A 19,607-nucleotide genomic window follows, 5' to 3' on the forward strand; every position below is an offset into this window, starting at 1 on the left:
ACACAGAACCAGGTTTAAAACTGGTTTCATGTGTTCAGACTTTAGTGTCATGGTTAAACCAGCATCCTCATCAAAAAATACATCACAGCTCAGATGTTCTCCATTATTCTCTTTTACAATTTGTCCCAAGCGTGTTAACAGCTCTGGAAGTTCAAGGTCCTTCTGCTTCAAGTATCTGTATCTGCACATTCTGATCATCTCTTTTAAGTGAGGATGGTTCATGTAGTTTTCTGTGAAACCTGAACTCTCCTCTCTGGGTGGTGATATCAATATCAGTGAATGATCAAATGATTGATCGCTGAGAAGTTGAAGAACTCTGCAGAGTCTCAGTTTGTGTTTCTCAGTGAAGTCTTCAGGATGTAGAACCAACAGGAACACATGAGGTCCAGGATCAGAGAATCTCACACAGTTTTCTATAAACTCTGTCAGTTTGTGTTGTGAGATGTTTGGATGCAGCAGATCTGGGGTGTTGATGAGAACTATTTCTTTCTCCTTCAACTGTCCTCTGACTCTCAGACAGCAGTCTGGTTCTTCCTCAGTGTTGAACTCAGTCTTTCCCAGTATGAAGTTCCCCACTGAACTCCTCTCCGACCAGCTGTTCCCCAGTAGAACAACCCTCAGCTCAGACACTGAGAAGAAAAAAACTATGAATTATTCAAGGCAACTGTGTGCAGATTTAATCCAAAGTCAGCAGTTAAAATTATCAACCAGAGAGAATCAGCAGTTTAAAGGCAGATTTGGAGAAACTCTGTCAGCCATTAATCTTTTATATTTCTTTAAACCAGACATTTTGGACCCTCAGATCTCATTAAACACCAGAATATTTCTGACTAAGGTCAGTTTGACTCACTGTGAGGTGGCAGCAATTCACAGCTGTTGCTGCGCTTCAGTGGTTGCAGATCATCTGTAATATACAAACTCATTGGTTTATTCAACAATTTTGTCTTTCATTATAATGTCTCATCATTGTTGTCTCCTGTTTTTATTGCTGCATTACCAACTATTATTTAGTCATCACATGGTCTAACTTTCTCCCTAATTTAACTAAAATCTTTTTCAGCCAACTAACAAACAAAAAGGCAAATAAACAAACATAAAGAAGTGAAAAAAACTTTCTTTGCAGACATAAAAAAAAAATCTTTGGAGAAACTATATCACTGCAGCAAGTAAAGAGAAGCTGAACATTTACAGGAAATATAGTGCAACATTTAGGCATAAAGTACAGACATTACAAGTTTTATCCCATAAAAGAAATTCTTGTTCCCTGCAACTCTGTTATTCTGTCAAACTATATGCAAGGACTAAAAGTGAAGTATAATTATTTGAAACACATTCTTAGTTTGACTGGACTCACCAGATCCTGCAGTCGCCATGATGTCATTCTGCTGGAAACATCAGAGACTGATTCAACTGGAGAACAACAGCTGCATTCAAAAAAAGGAAAGTGCACAAAAAATATTTCTCTTATTCACACATACAGGTTATAGATAATGATTTCATAAAGTTCATAAACAACTTTGCACACTGGCTGATCTAATATGGAAGAGAGGAATCTTTGTAATTTTTAAAATTCAGAGTGAAAAACTTTAAACTTTAGTACTCACAGACAATCCTCAAATAACCACCACCAACATGATGTATGGGTTTTTGGTAAATACATTTATAATGCTGACATAGTTTAGCTGCAGTGTATACGATAGTTTGTATGGAGGGTTTTAGAGACCAAATCAGGTGTTGTGGTGCACCGCAGCAGGGTTGAGTGGGGGTGTGAGGGTATTTATGCTCTGGAACATAACCGCTGTGAAACAATCAGAAAATAACATTTTATCGATCTGATTCACCAGCTTCCTCACTAACGTTACTAGCACTCCCTCTCTTCATTCACTCTCTAGCTCACTCGACCACAGCTGCTCTCTCTCTCTGTTTTTCTCTCGTCTTTTTTAAAACAAGTCAGGAAGCCGACAGAAAAGTCTGACTTTACGTTTAACGTTCTCAAATGAAGACAAATGTCTTCCCCTCGTCACAGTAACGTCTTTGTACTCAGGCAATTGGTGGTTGAACTTGAATCTACTGCTTTTGCCTAATTCAAGATGTCAGCACCCGGTGCGGATCTTAATGAAATCTTGTGTGCTACAATGGTAGATATGTTGGCTGAAGCTGAACAGATGGAGGTTAATGCCAATTCCTGTGCTTTGTTAGATCAGATTGAGGGCTTTGTTGAATGAATTGGAATGATATCGGCCCTGACTATCACAGAAATTAATGGAGCTGTATTCACAATCCTCGCAGAGATAGTTCAGCAACTGAGGCTGAGAGTGACCAATCAGAGGCTTTAACCCATTTATTTATATCTATTTATTTCACTGTAGCAAGTTACACTATGGATAAATAAAAGTACGCCTATATATATAAATAAATAAATAAAATTATGAATAAATAAATACATGTGTGAATAAATTAATAACTAAATAAATTAATGAATATAGAAATGAATAAATAAATATGCAAATGTGTGAATATATATAAATACACAAATAAATATAACATTTATATATTTAATTTCTCATTTAATTTGTGTTTTGTTTATTTATGGTGCCAACTGAGCATTAAATTATAGAATTATTTATTTATTCATTGATTTAAGCATTTTATAATATGATTATATATTTACTTATTTATTTAAGCATTTAAATATATAATTATTAATGTATTAATATATTTAGTTTTGGCCCTTAAAACCTTCCATAAGTTTTTGGTCTTTAACAATATGCTAAATGTCCTGGGGAACATTTATAACTCAAATATAAATTAGACTGTTGTTATGGTACCTGAAGATTTTCTAGTGTTTCCCTGTTTTTTTCCCTTCCCTGTGATCCCAGTGCTCCCCTGTCTGTCTTTCTCTGTTTATGTTGTGTGTGTGTGTGTGTGTGTGTGTGTGTGTGTGTGTGTGTGTGTGTGTGTGTGTGTGTGTGTGTGTGTATGTGTCTTGGCCTGGGCGTGGCTCTCCTGGCTCCCAGCTCCACACTCCTGGCTGCAATCAGCTCATCACCTCTCCCAGTCTGCTCACCTGCCTCTCATCATTTCATCAGCTTGCAGTATACCTACCCTGGCTCATCATCCACTCATCGCCAGATCGTTGTTTCTGCCCAAGTGGTAGCTTACACCTCAGGCCTCTCACTTATATTTAGTGATTTCTCAAAGTTTGGACTTGTTACTAACTGCTTTTTCTCTATCCAGTGCCCCTGGACCATTACTCGCCTGCCTGCCAGCTCTCCAGCCCACTACCACTTACTCCCTCCTGCCTGATCTTACCATTCTCCTTCACTCCTCTCAGCCCTCCAGTCCTCGGCCTCAGCCTGCTTCATCCCCACTCCATCCACCTCAACTTCCCCCACTTCCCTGGCAATGAAGCTTACTTCAATTAACATCACTCTAGTCTGTGTCTGCATTTGGGTCCACACTGCAAACCACAACAACTGTTTGACGTTAGTGTCACTCATTCCTAGCTGGAGCATCCCACTTCAACCAGTCTGTACTGGTACAAAACCAAAAACTTTCAGGTAACGTGTCTTCTCTACATGCTGCTTTTTGCCAAAAAATGCAGACCGTGTGTGTGTGTGTGTGTGTATGTGGTCACACGAATAGACATGAATAAATACTATATAACTCTATAATACGGCTAAGATGCAAATACATTTGTGTCTTTATTGTAAATAAAGGAAAACATCATTTAATGTAACTTTGTATTACTTAATATAATTCCTCTTCCTGGTTCTGTTTAACAACCGGAATCTGAAATGGCGGATTTACAGTTGATTAAAAATTGTAATTTGAGATACAATTATTAAAACTTTGTTATAGTCTCACAGAAACGGAAACAGAATTTTCTCAGATTAAACAGAGAACTATCTGAGTTTCGCATTATACACCAAATTACAGAAAGTCATTCGTTTTCTTGCGAACAGTTTAGTCCATTTCCGTTTCAAACTATTTTACACATTTAGCTGAAGTGAGACGGTATTTACTTGAACTGACGGTGTGTCAGTGAGTTCAGTTAGAGAAGTTATAACACTCTGTAAATCTGATCTGAACAGACGCCCATCTGTCAACGATTAGTGATCGATTTTCAGTCATTAATGTCACTAAAGCTTAGTGCGGTGTAATAATCGGTCCTGTTGATCCATCCGCATTACTGTATTTACATTATTTGTTGGTATTTATATGGTATATGTAAGTATTAGTTGAGTTTACTCACCAGTTGAACTTTTTTTTTTTACTGCGCCACCGACCCTCAACACGAATGAAAGTGAAAGAAAATATTCATATAGCGAGCTGCCTTGTCCTACATAGTGTTGCAACCTCCAGAAAATGTGTTGATGAGGAAGTTGCCTTAACACTGTTATTCACATATTTTACTGTATCCTGCCATTATGCTATCAACTACTCTCTCTTCTTTGTAATGTAGTTTATGCTGTGATATTAATTAAGAATATATACATGGTTTGTTCTCGTCAGGTGTCCATTTTGTGCCACCGGCGCCATCTTGTGGAACCCCTGCAAACTCGAGCGGGGCAACCCAAAAAGCCGTTGGCACAGTCAGTGCCCCAATCTGAACACATATAATAGGCAGCCTTTATGTTAATAAGTAACAAACCGAGTTTTAAAAAAGTGAATAAATTGTGGGTAAGTTATAGGCTATATGTTTTAGGTGTGATTTTTGATGTTAGAAATCACTCCTGGGCAAGGAATGAGCCTAATGTATTTTTATACCCTTCTTGGAATTAAATGTGTGGAAGCAAATGATGGATAAATATGTAATTTAAGAATGCCATCAGACAAGGATTTATGTTTATTAGGAATGACTATTTATTTGTATGAAGGAGAAATAAATCAAGTTTTCTATGAGTTCTTGAGGAATTGTGATTGATTATCATTTGTGTTTGGCTTAATTTCCAGTTGAATGACAATTTTGCTTTTTTGTATGAACTTAATTGTAATTAAATGAGATGAGCTGGTTTGTTTAAGTTTATGTGGTTATAATGTGCATGTAAGTGTGGCGGTGGAAGAAAAGCCAATGCTTATACTGGTGCTAATGTGGATCCTAATAAATAATGAGAGAAGCTGGCTGTGAGAGACCAACTCTGTTGTCAACAAGTATATTGTCATTTACTTTACCTTGATAGCCAGTCTGCTGTATTGTGTCCAGATGTATGAACCTTGGTACAAACTGGCTGTGAGACCCAATGTTACCGATTCAGGGTGGTCGAGGAGAAGGTGAGGTGATATATTGGCAGGGGTGTGTGGAAAACTTCTAAACTTGACCAGTAGACCCACCAACCAGACGTCACGTAAAGGTAGGACTGTACTATATTGGGAGGAGACGTTCACTTACTCCACTGCTACAGTGTAGATAATACAAATAGGTAATGTAGGTTCTTTTTCTGGGTTAATTGTGCGTCCATCTATTGGTAATGCCTCAGGGCTCCAGTAGGGGGGATCGCGCTCCTCTCCCTCACTCAATACAGACAAGTGAAGGTGAGAGCAGTGTGTTGGTTTCTTCATCCCTCTCCACTAACTATTTTCCCCATTTTAAGGGCAGAATAACACTTCAACACAAAACATGTGACTGGAGGAAAAAAGATTATTTTAGGATATCACAGTGTCCACATTCCCTTCTTGAAGTTTTACTTTCTGCACTTCAGACCAAAATGATTTTGTGTCCTGAGTTTATAAATTCTTTAACAGACTAACCTGTGGTGGAAGGTGACCGAGAACATTTAGAAGAAGAAGAAGAAGAATCTTTTTTATAGCATGTTTCAAAACCAGCGTTACAAAGTGCAAAATAATATGATACTGTACATACTCAAGTAATGTACTAAAGTACAATTATGAGGTACTTGTACCTTACTTGAGTATTTCAGTTTTATGCTACTTTATACTTCCACACAACAACATTTCAGAAGGAGATAATTGCACTTTTTACTCCATTATATTTATTGATCAACTGTAGTTACTTTTCAGATGTAGATTTTAGGAGTAAAACATGTATTTTATATTTGTAATTAATTTAGCTTTTACTTGTAAAAGTATATTTTTATACTGTTGAATTGTTGTTTTTACCCTCTCAGTACTTCTTCCACCACTGATATTAACCTACAGTCACTGTTTAAAATCCTCACATGTGCAGAGTTTTGATCATTTTTATCAGCTTGATGATGCTGCATGTTTGAAACCATCTAAAATCACTGTGAGCGGTCGTCTATATACTGAACAATGTCTCTACACACACTGCTGTCTGCCACAGTGTCATTATTGATCACATTTTCTACAGATTTACATACATGTTCACACTTTTTTTGATTCAGTCTTTTGAAGTTTTTGAAGTCTACTCAGCCACTACTGTGTTTAGTTAACAGGAAATTAATGAATGATTCAGCATGGAGTGGTTCTCTTGACTAACAGGAGCAGAACTAGTTGCTCTAATCTGTATAAATCAAGAACACACCTGCTTGTCAGTCAGACAGGTTGTGTGTGAGGACTGAGAAGGAAACAATATATTCAGCCAGATTTAACCTGCAATAAAATGCAGGTTGAGATATCTCTTGATAGTTTTTCTTCCCTTTCTACAGCTCTGGATAAGAGACACAAAGAGCTCCAGAAACACATCAGACAACATCAGACATCTGAACTCCAGACCAGAACCAGCCACAGCATCCACTGGAAAGAGGTCAAAGGTCATCGACCAGCAGTCTGAATGACCGGAGAAAGATCAGTGAAAACTTTCACGTCTGACACCAGAGACGGAGTTGCCATCTTCCCCAAATACAACCATCTGTTATTCCATACTTGGTCATGTGATAACAATAAAACTGTCTCCTTGACAACTGAGCAACTCTCTCCACTGAGGAAGGCCACAAGATGAAGCTGAAAGCTTAAGAGACAAACACACTCTCCTTGGTGCTGTGGTCACTTGTGTAAAGTATTTAATAAACTGGACATTCTTGCTCCAAACAGTTGTCTGAACTCCAAGAAACAGAATTTACTTCAATAATGCTGTTGTGTGTTTATTTGTCTGCCTCAGCAGTATTTGAGTATCTGACCTTCTTGTCCTGAATGTTACTGAACTGATACTTGAACTATTTAACTTTGTTAATGTTGTGAGACTCTTGAACTTAAACTTGCATCTGGATATTGAATTGAGATGTTTACATGAATGTTTTACTGATTTAATTGGAAAAGAAAATATACAGGTCATTTGAAGGAACAAAGATAATGTTCAAACAATAGTTTCTTCAATTGTTAATAATGAATAAGTATGAATAAAAAACATTTGTTTAAGATTCAGTGAAGTTTATAATAAACATGTAACACAAAATGTAACAATAACCCAACAACTGATAATCAACATATTAAAACCATTAAAATTTGACAGATGTTGAAAGAAAAAATGTAAAATTGAATGAACTTGTAGTTTCTGGGTAGGTCAGGAGAGGCTCCGAAATACTCAAAAATGTTTATTAGGAAGAACATCATTAAAAGTCACCATCAGTCACTTCCTCATTATTTATGTGGTCCAAGGTGAGTGAACCCCAGAGGACGATTTCAATCTATTTTCCATTTGCAGATGCTCATATTTATTAATATTCTGGCTTGTTGCTTTGTTAACTTACATCTCTGAGAATTTCTGCCCTTTTTCCTGATTTGCCCAAAGAATCATTACAGAACAGATACAGATCACTGCAAACTAAACATCATATTCAGTTCTATCTTTACATTCATCATTAGTTAAATACGCAACGATCATTACTTGTTGAATCAATCCCAGAACTGATTTAAAGTCCCGTTTCTGCTCCTCTAACAGTTTCAGTGTCTTCATCCTTTAGACTTGATGATCTTTCCTTCATAAGCTTCCAGTGCAGTTTCCTCCCTCCACTGATGGCAAACAGAAGCATGAAGAATCAAAGTAGATGAATAGAAGAATGAACAATTTGACTATTTACAATAAACATAAATGTTCCCTAAATGTGGGGGAGGACAGGACAAAGAGTTGTGCCAAAGTAAAACAAATCAAAAAACATAATTTGGCCTGATTAATCTCTACATCTGGAGACAAAAACCCAACTTTCTCATCTACAAAGTGACTCAATAAAAACCATCACAGTGGAGACACCAACCAATAAACCTCGAGTATCTAACAAACAGTTACCTACATGAGTGAAAGTGTACAGAGTAGCACAACTTATCTAAAGTCCTAAACCTCCCACCACAAACCTCTTAAACTCTTTAAGCTTAAACAGAGAAGCAGCAGTTCAGGAACAGACAAGTCAAGACCAGAGAACGAGAGACGCTCGAGTTTTCATACAGACACCCACAGGTGGAAACTATTTACTGACATCACCTGCAGAGAGAAGTGAAATGAGAGAGAAACAGAGAGAGAAGAACATACAACATACAAACACACACACTCAGTTCCCCTGATGACACCGAACACCAAACCTAAGTGTTAATATGACAAAGTGAGTTTAACCCCTCAGACTGCAGACCTCCCCAATACAAACTCTTAAACATAATATTTATGTGAATACATTACATGTTAGACGGCACTATTATATGTCATCTATGACCAGTGAGGTGTCAAATGTCTGAACCACTGCTGGATGATGTCAAATGTATTTGTTCTACTGTAGACATAAAACCAGTGCAACACTTTATATTCATGAGGATATTCTAATATGGAAAATGACTATTTATTAGTTTATTGTTATGTAGTTGAAGATCTGCATGTATGAAATGATTTTTAATTTATTCTGTATCATTCTGACATGTCAGCTGACTAACACAGCTGCTAGTAAATGTTAGTTTGCTGAATGTCAAGCTAAAACTCAAAACCAATCTTGCCAGGAGATGTGATAATAAAAGAGGAAGAGTATTTGATAAATGTCCTTTTTGTTCTGTTAATACAAGTTACTAAACAGCAGCAGTCAGATTCTCTTCAAACTGTGATGTGATCAAAGATATTGATGATGTTCAGTTTGTAACATCACAGTGAATCATAGAGTTTCTGTAGTGAGAAGAATCATCAGCAGATGGTGCATTTATCTTCGTATTTCTTCTTCCACTCATTTATTTCTTGTTCTTGCTTTTTCTTTAAGTCCTCCAATTCTCTGATTTGTTCTTCTTTGTTCTTCATTTTTTCCCTTTCGTCTTTTAATTCTTTCTCTTTGCCCTCCATTTCCTCTTTTAGTTCCTTTTCTTTGTGGCTTGAGAGATCATGTAACAGTTTGTACTGTTTGCTGTGTGTCTCCTGTGTTTGTTTCATTTCTTTAACATGTTGTTGCTTCAGATCTTTGAGTTGTTCACTATATTTTTCCATCAGAGCTTCAAATTCCTTTCTGTATTTCTCTCTGAATTCATTGAACTCTTCAGCTTGTTTTCTGGCCTCCTCTTCATACTTTGTCTTCATGTTCTCCAGCTTTTTCTTGTAATTTTCCTCTAATTCTTTTCTCTCTTGTTCCTCCTGTTCTTTTCTGATTCGATCGTCTTCTTTTCTTTTCTGTTCATATTTTTCTCTTTCCTGATCGTATTCTTCTTGGAGCTTTCTAAGTCTTGTTTGTTCCTCCCGTCGTCTCTGTTCATCTTCTCGATACTGTTTCTCCCACATTTCTTTTTGTTTCTTCTCCCAGGCCTCTCGTTTCTTTCTCATCTCTTCTCTGCTCTCCACCAGCTTTTCATCAATTATTTGTTTTTCTTTTGATTCTGATTTTATTTTTTCCTCCAGAGCTTTATGTTTTTGTTCCCACTCCTGTCGCTGAATTTCTTCCTGTCTTCTTCTTCTCTCTCTTCACGTTCTTTCTGAATGTTTTCCTCCTTCTCCTGAAGTTGTTTCTCTCTGTTTTCTCTCCTGTTCAATTTCTGTTCTCTGTTTTTCTATTCTTCTTCTCATTGCCTCCATTTCTTCCTCATGTTTTCTTTCAAGTTCTTCTCTCTCTCTCTTCATCTCTTCTTCCTTCTCCTTCAGGATCTTCTCCACTTCCTTCTTTATTGCTGCCTCGCCCTCTTGCAGCATCTCATTGGTGAAGCAGCTGCCGCCATTTTTCTTCACCATGGAATCAATCTTGTTTATCAGTTCACTGACTTGTGTGCTGTTTTCTTCATCACGGTTATTAAACACATGGTATCTTCCTCCACAGTCATCAATCAGCTTCTTAAAGGAATCATCACATTCATATTCAATGTATTCTTCAATGGACATGTTGTCACGCTTTAGTTTGTCTCCTCCTGTGAAAAGAATGATGGTGAATTTTTCTGAGTTCTTCCCAAAACCTTCCTTGATGAGTTTTAATGTCTCCTTCTCTTCTTGTGTTAATCTGCCAATCTGTAACACCAACAGGAAGACATGTGGTCCTGGAGCCAGAAGACTGATGCATTTCAACATCTCCTCATTAACCTCTTCATGGGACAAAGTGGAGTCAAACAGACCAGGAGTGTCGACCACAACGACAGGACAACCGTCTACTTCACTCTTTGCTTTCTGACACCATTTGGTGACTGATATTTGACTTAATTTGGCTTTAAACTCTTTTCTTCCCAGAATGATGTTTCCTGAAGAGCTCTTTCCACAGCCAGTCTTCCCAATCAGCACAATCCTGAGACTCTCTGATCTCTGATTCTCATCATCACCTGTGAAATAAGAAGACCAAGAGTTACCTCAAATAGTGATAGTTATAACTAGAGATAATAATAATAGTAATAATAATAACTTTATTTATACAGCACCTTTAAAAACAGAGTTTACAAAGAGCTTTGACAGACAAAGAGAAAACTGGAAACTCAGAAGGCAAAATAACAAAGTCAAACAAAATAAAAGCAAGAAGAAGTTAAGATAAAATCACAACAAGAAGACAAAAGATGCAAAAACACAGTAGACAATAGACAAAAAGACGATGAAAAATAAAAAGACAGTAAAAAAACCTTTGAAAAAATATAAACATGAATTATTTTTTTTAAAAAGGAATAAAAAGATGACATCACATTAAAGAAGGTCTATGAGATGTCTCGAGCTGATCCTGAGGATCATTATCAGGGCCGATCAGGGGAATATTTGAAAGAATGGTGTCGACTTAAATAAAGCTGAAAATTTGATCCTTTCATTACTTTACTCTTGTCCATCTCAACAAGCTAGTAGCACTGCTCTCCTTTACAGCCTACAGTACAGCATTCTGCTCGTTTATGCAAAAAAAGATTTAAGCGTGATTGTGAAAAAATATTTGGGGACACCAGTGCAGGTGACTCAGAATTCTGATGTCCTGGTTGGAGAAATACACAGATTTGCTCAACTCCACCGTAACTCTCTTTTCATTGGCAATATTGCCGCGTACACAAACATTCAGCGAACAGCTTCTCATGTTCAGACACACTAAAAGTCACCTTCAGAGGTAAAAATGACAAACTCATATCAGCTGTCACTAATTCATACTGTGTGTTCACCTTTCCTGTTTCAGCGTCCAGACCGTGGTCAGGAAGCACAGGGGAGACTTTGTCAACTAGTCCAGGGCTGAAGTCACCGCTAACTTCAGGGTTAACTCCCTCCACTTTATCAACAGGTAGCAAGCAAGAAACGGGAACTCAGCTTCAGTCTTGAGGAGTTGCAGAATTTATTCTCTGTCAGAACAGCAGCTCAAACTGTACTATTACTGCCACAGCTAACTGCTAACTGAACTCTCTCTCTGCTCCGGTCGCCGCTAACACAGTTACACCCGCTCGCTCTCTCGCTCTCGCTCGACCACTGTTGTCAGTTTGTGTGTCTTTACTCAACTAAAGATCATTTGTGAGGGAAGAAGCTCCACTCTGTAACATCACTGTACAATCAGAGTGTTTCTGTAGTTCCAACAACTCCAACAGAGTGAGATGTCTTCTCTCTAGAGGATCCTCTCACACTATCTTTGAATGCAGTTCTATCAATGTTCTATACATCCAGGCTCTGAATGTATACATGTATATTGAGTTAGAGGTCTATTCACTCTTACAACTGTCACAACTCTGAAATGTCAGTTAGTTCATCAATTTTACAGCAGTTTGGTTTGTCACAAAATATATTTATGTGTAAATAGTTTTTTGATTAAAAATTATATTTTTTATACCAAAACACTTTAGTTTAATGGAGATACCATTACTACAATAAATGAAAGCTGAGCCTGCATTTTGTAATTTACCTTGAAGTATTTTCTGTCTTCATATTGTTGTTGTTGTAATACAGCTACTATGATGATTTAAAAATACAGAATACTGAATATGTTTCTTAATAGTTATGACTATTAAAAATGTCAAATGTCAACATGCTTCACAATTCTATTTTAATATTTATATTTTCATAAACACTCTACTGACATTTTCCAGACTGTTTTCATAAATGATACATTCACTAAGTTTTACCATCAGTTTGTTCAAGTAGTTCCAGTCTAACATCCTACAGCCCAGATGTGGTATGTGTTTATATCTGTGGCTGTTCATGCTACACTGAGCGGTGGTCAGTCACCTCCATCAATCAGTGATGATACATTATAACGTTCAGCTGTCTTGTATTTCCTCATGTATTTTTGTTGAGACCAAAATTAATGCTTCAGTAAACCCTTTCTATTGCAATGTTTCAAAAGACACCGACAAGAGAATGTGATAGAGAGATGAAGTGATCAGAATGTTTATTTCCTGGTTAGTTGACAATGTGTCCTAACAAGCCACAACTACCACACATCTGTCTCATGCCAAGCCCCCAGGAACAGCGCCGGGCTGTGAAGCCAATTTGACATAGTGGCCAAACCCTGTAATTATGCCATGTGATGCTATTGGGCCCAAAAAGACATTTTCCCATAGGCTTACATTGTGAAAGTGTCTGTAAATCAGCAGATCATTTTTTTGAGCATTGCAAAACCCACAAAATGACTCATCTCAGAATTTGATCCATTCGGTCCGATAACATTTCAAACATCTAGAAGAGCCGCACGATTGAATTATTCTAACCCCATTCAAGTTAGCTGGAGGGCTAAACTGGAAGTAGCCAGCTCAGCCAGCGAATGTCTCCAGTGCGCTCGCTCTATGGGATCCAACAGATGCGGAAGTAATGCAGAAGAAGTTGAACTTTTCTGGCTTCATGCGCAACTGAACAACTTTCATAGGAATGAACAGGGCCCCGCCTCTAATGCTGTATCCAGTTCTCTTTATACATCCATGTCTCACACACGCAAGTATCACCAGTTAATCAGAAACACCAGTTAACCGGTCAACATGTTGTCATCCCAGAGATAACAGTCTGATCTCTGCAACCCTTGGGTAATTTAGTGCTGGTTCTGATGTCTGCGTAAAATTTTGATATATGATATAATTCCTTTTGGAAGATAAATTTTGGTTTTGCAGATTAAATCTAATATTTGTAGCAGCCACATCAGTTTGTCTGACGGTAAAGTGAAGCTTCATGTTTTCACTGGACAGAACATCACTGCTGGCTCTGTGGACTTTTGGCTCCTCATATGTACAGATATGTTTCAATAAAAATCTATGAATACAAATTTATCAAAATGAACAGTTTATTTAATTTAGTTTTATTTTTTATATACATACTAGATTGGATTTTTGTTATAGCTACATTACAGATTGGGTAACATAATTTATTGCATTTCACCGTGAATTAGGTTATTTTTCAGCCGAAAGTCTGTTGGTGGAGCTTTTGAGTTGGGATTATTTTGTTACAGTGCAGTCAGGTAAAGGTGTGTTGAAGTGTAATCACCAGAGACGAGTTGATTTCCTGCTTTCGGCAAGAACACTGCTGTTCCAACTGCAAATGAGTAGCTACTCCATCCTCCCGTACTCTGGAGTTTGTATTCTCGAGTTGAACTTGCTGAGTTCAAACTCCCAAGTACACAAGTCCAGACTTGCTGCACTCTGTATTGAGAAAAACCTTCGGTGTCCTCTGACCCTCTGCGTTACACACTACAGTAACTGCCCTCCACTCCTCCGCTGCATTTTTTAAATATACTGGGAGGGAGGAAGCCAGCAGAAATTTGAGTGTGTAGTTATAATTTATGCAACCTTATCGCCTTGGCTACAATAATAACCATGATTCTATAGTTAGGGAAGTTTTGTGCACTTTGGTCATATTGGGCCATTTGTATTTACAACCCATGTATTGTTTTTCTTGGGAGGACAGTCTCTGTCAGATATGTATTGAATCATCATTGCATATCTTCTATTGCTATTTAAATACAAGAATCACATCTAACATTAAAGGACTCCGATTGGAGCCAGAAACACTTGACCCATAGTTATAACTGTATTTAAATCTAAACTCAAGCTTATAATGTATCTAGACTGACAGGAAACAGAAAAATATTTTAGGTTTGATTATATAATTGAAGTACTTACCAGCATCTGTGATCTTCTCAAGCTCAGCCTGCAGTTTTCTGATGGTTTTCTGTTGTTGTACGATCTGATCCATTTTGCCTTGTGCAAATGTTTGAGTTGTATAGCAGCATGATTTATCCTTGTTGAGTCTCATCTTCTCCACAGTATCCAACATCTCAGAGATCTGCTGCTTGTCCTTGATGTTGAGAACAACATGTCTTCCTCCACAGCTCTGAATGAGCTCCTGGATGTCTCTGTTCTTTCCTACAAAGTCAACAACAGCTGGAGCTGTAGGATCTGACTCCACAGTGAACAGAATCATGGTGAAGTCATTGACTGGAGAGCCGAATGAGTTCTGGATGGTCTCTAACTCTCCCTTGTCTTCATCAGTGAGGGGATCCACAGGTAGGACCAGGAGGAAGGCATGGATGCCCTCAGGATCACAGAGGGGGATACACCTGAATGATTCCTCCATCACTGCCTCCTGAGGTTTTCCATACAAGGCAGGCAGCTCCACCAGGGAAACCCAACGTCCACACACCTCTCCCTGATGTTTAACACACTCTGATGAGTTGGAGACTGAATGAAGCTCTGTCTGACCTAAAATGGCCTTGATTGCTGAAGTCTTCTCTGCTCCTCTCCTCCCACACAGAACCAGGTTTAAAACTGGTTTAATGTGTTCACGTGAAGGCAGAAGGGTTTCATTGTTTCTATTTGCAATTTCTTCAATCTTCTCCATTAACAACCGATAGTTTTCTTCAGACATGTTGTAGTGTCTTCCTGCACAGTCTTGAAGGAGTTTATTAACAGATACATTCTTTTCCATCCCCTCATGTGTGATGATGACCATGGAGTGTTTAAAAGCATCTTGACCAAACAAACTCAGGATGAACTTCAGTCTTTGTCTGTCGTCCTCAGTGAAATCAGAAGGCTTCACTAACAGCAGCAGAACATTCGGTCCAGGAGGACAAAGAGTCAAACAGTTCTTCACTTCTCTTCTCACAGCCTCCTCAGACACACTGAACATGTCTGGAGTTTTAACAACTGTGACTGGTTTTCCTTTCCACTTTCCACAGGAAGCCACACGTTGTTTGATGGGTGAATGTTTTTGGAAATAAAAACCTTGGTTCCCAATGATCAAGTTACCAATCTTTGTCTTTTTGTCCTCAGTTTTCCCCAACAGCACAATCCTGAATGCAGAAGCTGTAATACAACACAGAGAGAAAGATAAAATAATGCAAAATAATCTTGATGATTGCAGTGATCACACATAAACAGCATGTTGTATAAACTTGTGGACACAAACTCACTATGAGGCTGAAATCACTTGAGATATTTTTCAGTCATCTTTAGGTTCTGGCAATGATCTAGTGCAATTCGGTGTCAGCATGTTAAAATGTGATGTTTTACCATGTTATTCATGATTAACCTGGGTTGTATGATGGACTTAAAATTCCAAATACCAATTAAATCAAAGCAAAGCCTCTCACAACATATATCCGAGGTACCCTTTTGTCTTTCTGTCTTAAATCAACAGTCAGGAGCCTAAATGAACATTAAACATGTTTTTCTTGCTGTAATCATTCCTCCTGTTCATACTGACCATTAGAAGATCCCTTCATAATGACCTTACAATGGAAGTGATGGGGGACAAAATCCACAGTCCTCCTTCTGTGCCAAAAATGTATTTAAAAGTTTATCTGAAGCTAATATGAAGCTTCAGCGTCCAAATGAGTCAAATCAAGTAGATATCTTTCAATGTTACAGTCTTTTTAGTGCTAAAGTTCCTCTTTTTGTTACTATACTTCCACATGCAGCTCAACAGGGAAACACTGTCCGAGGAAACACAAAGAGGGAATTTGATGCTAAAAAGACTGTAAATGTGTCAGATATCCACTTGATATGACTAACTCAGACTGATGAAGCTGAATAGAAGCTTCACACAGACTTTTAAATGACTGTGTGGACACACTGTGGATTTTGGTCTCCATCACTTCCATTGAAAGCACATTTGAAGGATCTTTTAATATCCAGTATGAACAGGAGGAATGATTACAGCGAGGAAAACCTCTTTCACTGTTCATATGTACACCTGACTGTTGGTTTATGACACACTCTTCATACAGTTTTGCTGCTACACCTCTCACTTAAAGCTATGCTGTCGTTTGTCTCTGCCTGTCTGTAATGATACAGTAAAGGAGATTACACATCACTTCTGTTTTAGGAGACGGAACCTATCAGTTAAAATTAGACGAGCAGTCACTGCCTCCGTATCAGGAACAGGACATGTGTTGTCCCTCTGTCCACTTAAAATCAAGTCAAATACCATGACACAATTTTATCCAATTAACCATGAAAACTATAATGTTTTTATGGTTAATTTTATCTGATTAACCATGAAAACATTATATAACACCTGAGATCCTCCTCCTGCTGCCTTGATATTCTGCCAACAGGCTTTTTCAAAAAGCACAATCCTGACAAACTCTGAGCTCTGTTTCTCATAATCACCTGAGTGTTTCTCTCTCAGCTCATTCTTCTCTTGCTCAGGCTTTTTCCTTAAGTCCTCCATTTCTTCTTTCAGACGTTGTTCTTTGTGTTTTGAGCGATCAGCTAACAGTTCACATTCTTTGCTGTGTCTCTCCTCTGCCTCTTGCATTTGTCTCTCATGTTTTTGCTTCATGTCCTTTGTTTCCTCCGTGTGCTTTTCTGTCAGAGCTTCCAAGTCCTTTGTGTATTTCTCTCTGAACTCAATAAACTCTTCAGTTTGTTTTCTGGCCTCCTCTTCATATTTCATCTTCATTTCATCCATTTTTTTCTTGTAGTTTTCCTCTAAATCTTTTCTCTCTTTCTCCTCCTGTTCTCTACTGATTCGATCTTCTTCTCTTTTCTTTTCACGTTGTTCTCTTTCCTGCTTGTGTTCTTTTTGGAGCTTTTTTATTCTTTTCTGCTCCTCCTTTAGTCTCTGTTCATCTTCTAGACGTTTCTCCCACATTTCTTTTTGTTTCTTCCCCCAGGCCTCTCGTTCTTTTCTCATCTCTTCTCTGTTCTGCATCAGCTCTTTATCAATAGTTTCTTTTTCCTCTGATTCTAACTTGATCTTTTTCTCCAAAGCTGCAAGTTTTTGTTTCCACTCCTGTCTTTGAATGTCTTCCTGTCTTTTCCTCTTCTTGTCTTCTTCTTCTCTCTTTTCCTGTTCTTTCTTTCTCTCTTCACGCTCTTTCTGAATCTTTTCCTCCTTCTCCTGAAGTTGTTTGTCTCTCAGTTTTCTCTCCTGTTCAATTTCTGTTCTCTGTTCTTCTATTCTGGTTTGATCTTCTTTTCTTTTCTTTTCATATTCTTCTTGGAGCTTTTTTAATCTTCTCTGTTCTTCTTCTTGATGTTGTTTCTCCCACATTTCTTTTTGTTTCTTCTCCCAGGTCTCTTGTTCTTTTCTCATCTCTTCTCTGTTCTGCACCAGCTGTTTATCAATAGTTTCTTTTTCTTCTGATTCTGACTTTATCTTTTTCTCCAAAGCTGCAAGTTTTTGTTCCCACTCCTGTCTTTGAATTTCTTCCTGTCTTTTCCTCCTCTTGTCTTCTTCTTCTCTCTTTTCCTGTTCTTTCTTTCTCTCTTCACGCCCCTTGTTTATGATTTCCTCCTTTTTCTGTAGTTGTTCATCTCTCTGTTTTCTCTCCTGTTCAATATCTGCTCTCTGTTCTTCTATTCTTCTTTTCATTGTTTGCATTTCTTCTTCATGTTTTTTTTCTAACTCCTCCCTCTCTCTCTTTAAGGTGAGGAAGGTTCCTTTGTTTTCATGAACAATGTTCTCAATCTTCACCATTAACTGTTTATGGTCTTCATCAAACATGTTGTGGAGTCTTCCTCCACATTCCAGAAGGAGTTTGTTTACAGAAACACTTGTTTCATTCCACTGATGGCAGTATGTGGTGATGATCATGGAGTGTTTAAAAGCATCTTGACCAAACAAACTCAGGATGAACTTCAGTGTTTGTCTGTTCTTCTCAGTGAAATCAGAAGGCTTCACTAACAGCAGGAGAACGTTTGGTCCTGGAGGACAAAGAGTCACACAGTTCTTCATCTCTTCTCTCACTGTTTCCACAGACAGACTGAAGATATCTGGAGTCTTAACTACTGTTAATGGTTTTCCGTTCCACTCTCCAGACACTGACTCACACTGTTTGGTTGGAGAAAATCTCTGAAAATCACAAGATTTTTTCGTCATGAAGTTTCCTAGTTTCATCTTTTCTTCCTCACTTTTCCCAAACAGCACAATCCTGAGTCCATGAACTGTCACAGCAGAAGAAATAAAACCGTTACATTCTCATCATCCTCCATTTTTACATTCAGTCACACAATCATTTCAAAAAGACAAGAGAACTAATATAAGATTTGCTCTTAAATTCTTTTGGTTTTGAACATTAAAATTCACCCCATGAATCTTGATTCACACATTTCTAAACATGTGACAGTTTTTATCAGTCAGCGATGTCACTGTTCAAAAATGTGCATCACATCTGTATTAATGACACGTTTTGCAGTTTTTAGATAAACACAGTTTGCCAATAAAATCCACTGAAGAAGATCAGGTGGAAGCTTCAGAAACAAATAGCAAGTGAACCTTCAATGAAGAATTTATCAGATAAACTCCATCTTACTAATGTGCAAATAATAACTGACCTCTTTCAGTAGTGAAGTACTTCATGTGTACATTACACACATCTACATTGACATTTGACAACACTGCAGAAAAGTTCAATTATTTTCTCCTAAAAGTCAACATTGGTTTCTTTAAACCATGAAGACAATCTTTCCCTGATCTAGTAGTTTTGGGTTCTTGAACTTAACCAAACTTTTACAAGTGACAGATCAGAAAACTGAAAACCAATATGGGTTAATTTTCTCAAAATATCACAAAAACAGACGTATCAACAGTCAAACTAAGTATGTACAAAACTGTGCAGCGGTAGTTATACTATGTTACACTATATTATGTTATAGTCATTTAACAGATACTTTGTCCAACACAACTTCAGTACAATAAATGCATTCAACCTCCATAGGAACCAGACCTGGAGCTTATTCTCATTTTGAACACAGGCTCAGATACATCAAAACATTTTCAACTCATATTTTTAAGGTTTTAACTCTCTAAACTGAACACTGCCACCACAGACTGCTGAAGCATTTAATTAATGAAGCATTCAATGGGC

At 37.7% G+C, this 19,607-nt stretch overlaps 2 protein-coding genes and 1 pseudogene across 2 annotated transcripts in view; all 3 read right to left on the reverse strand.

Annotated features, from left to right (window-relative positions):
• LOC137170172 (uncharacterized) overlaps positions 1-1,456 on the reverse strand; it is a 37,648-nt gene extending 36,192 nt beyond the window's left edge. Inside the window, exon 1 of the mRNA XM_067573439.1 lies at positions 1,355-1,456. Within this exon, the coding sequence (XP_067429540.1) occupies positions 1,355-1,373 (19 nt within the window). The 5' untranslated portion in view covers positions 1,374-1,456. The remainder of the gene's footprint in view (positions 1-1,354) is intronic.
• LOC137170155 (trichohyalin-like) overlaps positions 1-19,607 on the reverse strand; it is a 31,114-nt gene that overhangs the window by 2,648 nt on the left and 8,859 nt on the right. The window contains exons 7-8 of the mRNA XM_067573437.1: positions 16,906-18,684; positions 14,416-15,597 (exon numbers count right to left, since the gene is read on the reverse strand). Of these exons, the coding sequence (XP_067429538.1) occupies positions 14,416-15,597; positions 16,906-18,684 (2,961 nt within the window). The remainder of the gene's footprint in view (positions 1-14,415; positions 15,598-16,905; positions 18,685-19,607) is intronic.
• Positions 8,591-19,607, reverse strand: part of LOC137170208 (GTPase IMAP family member 8-like) — a 31,527-nt pseudogene continuing 20,510 nt past the window's right edge.

This window comes from Thunnus thynnus, chromosome 2, assembly GCF_963924715.1.
Source record: "Thunnus thynnus chromosome 2, fThuThy2.1, whole genome shotgun sequence".
Taxonomy (NCBI): domain Eukaryota; kingdom Metazoa; phylum Chordata; class Actinopteri; order Scombriformes; family Scombridae; genus Thunnus; species Thunnus thynnus.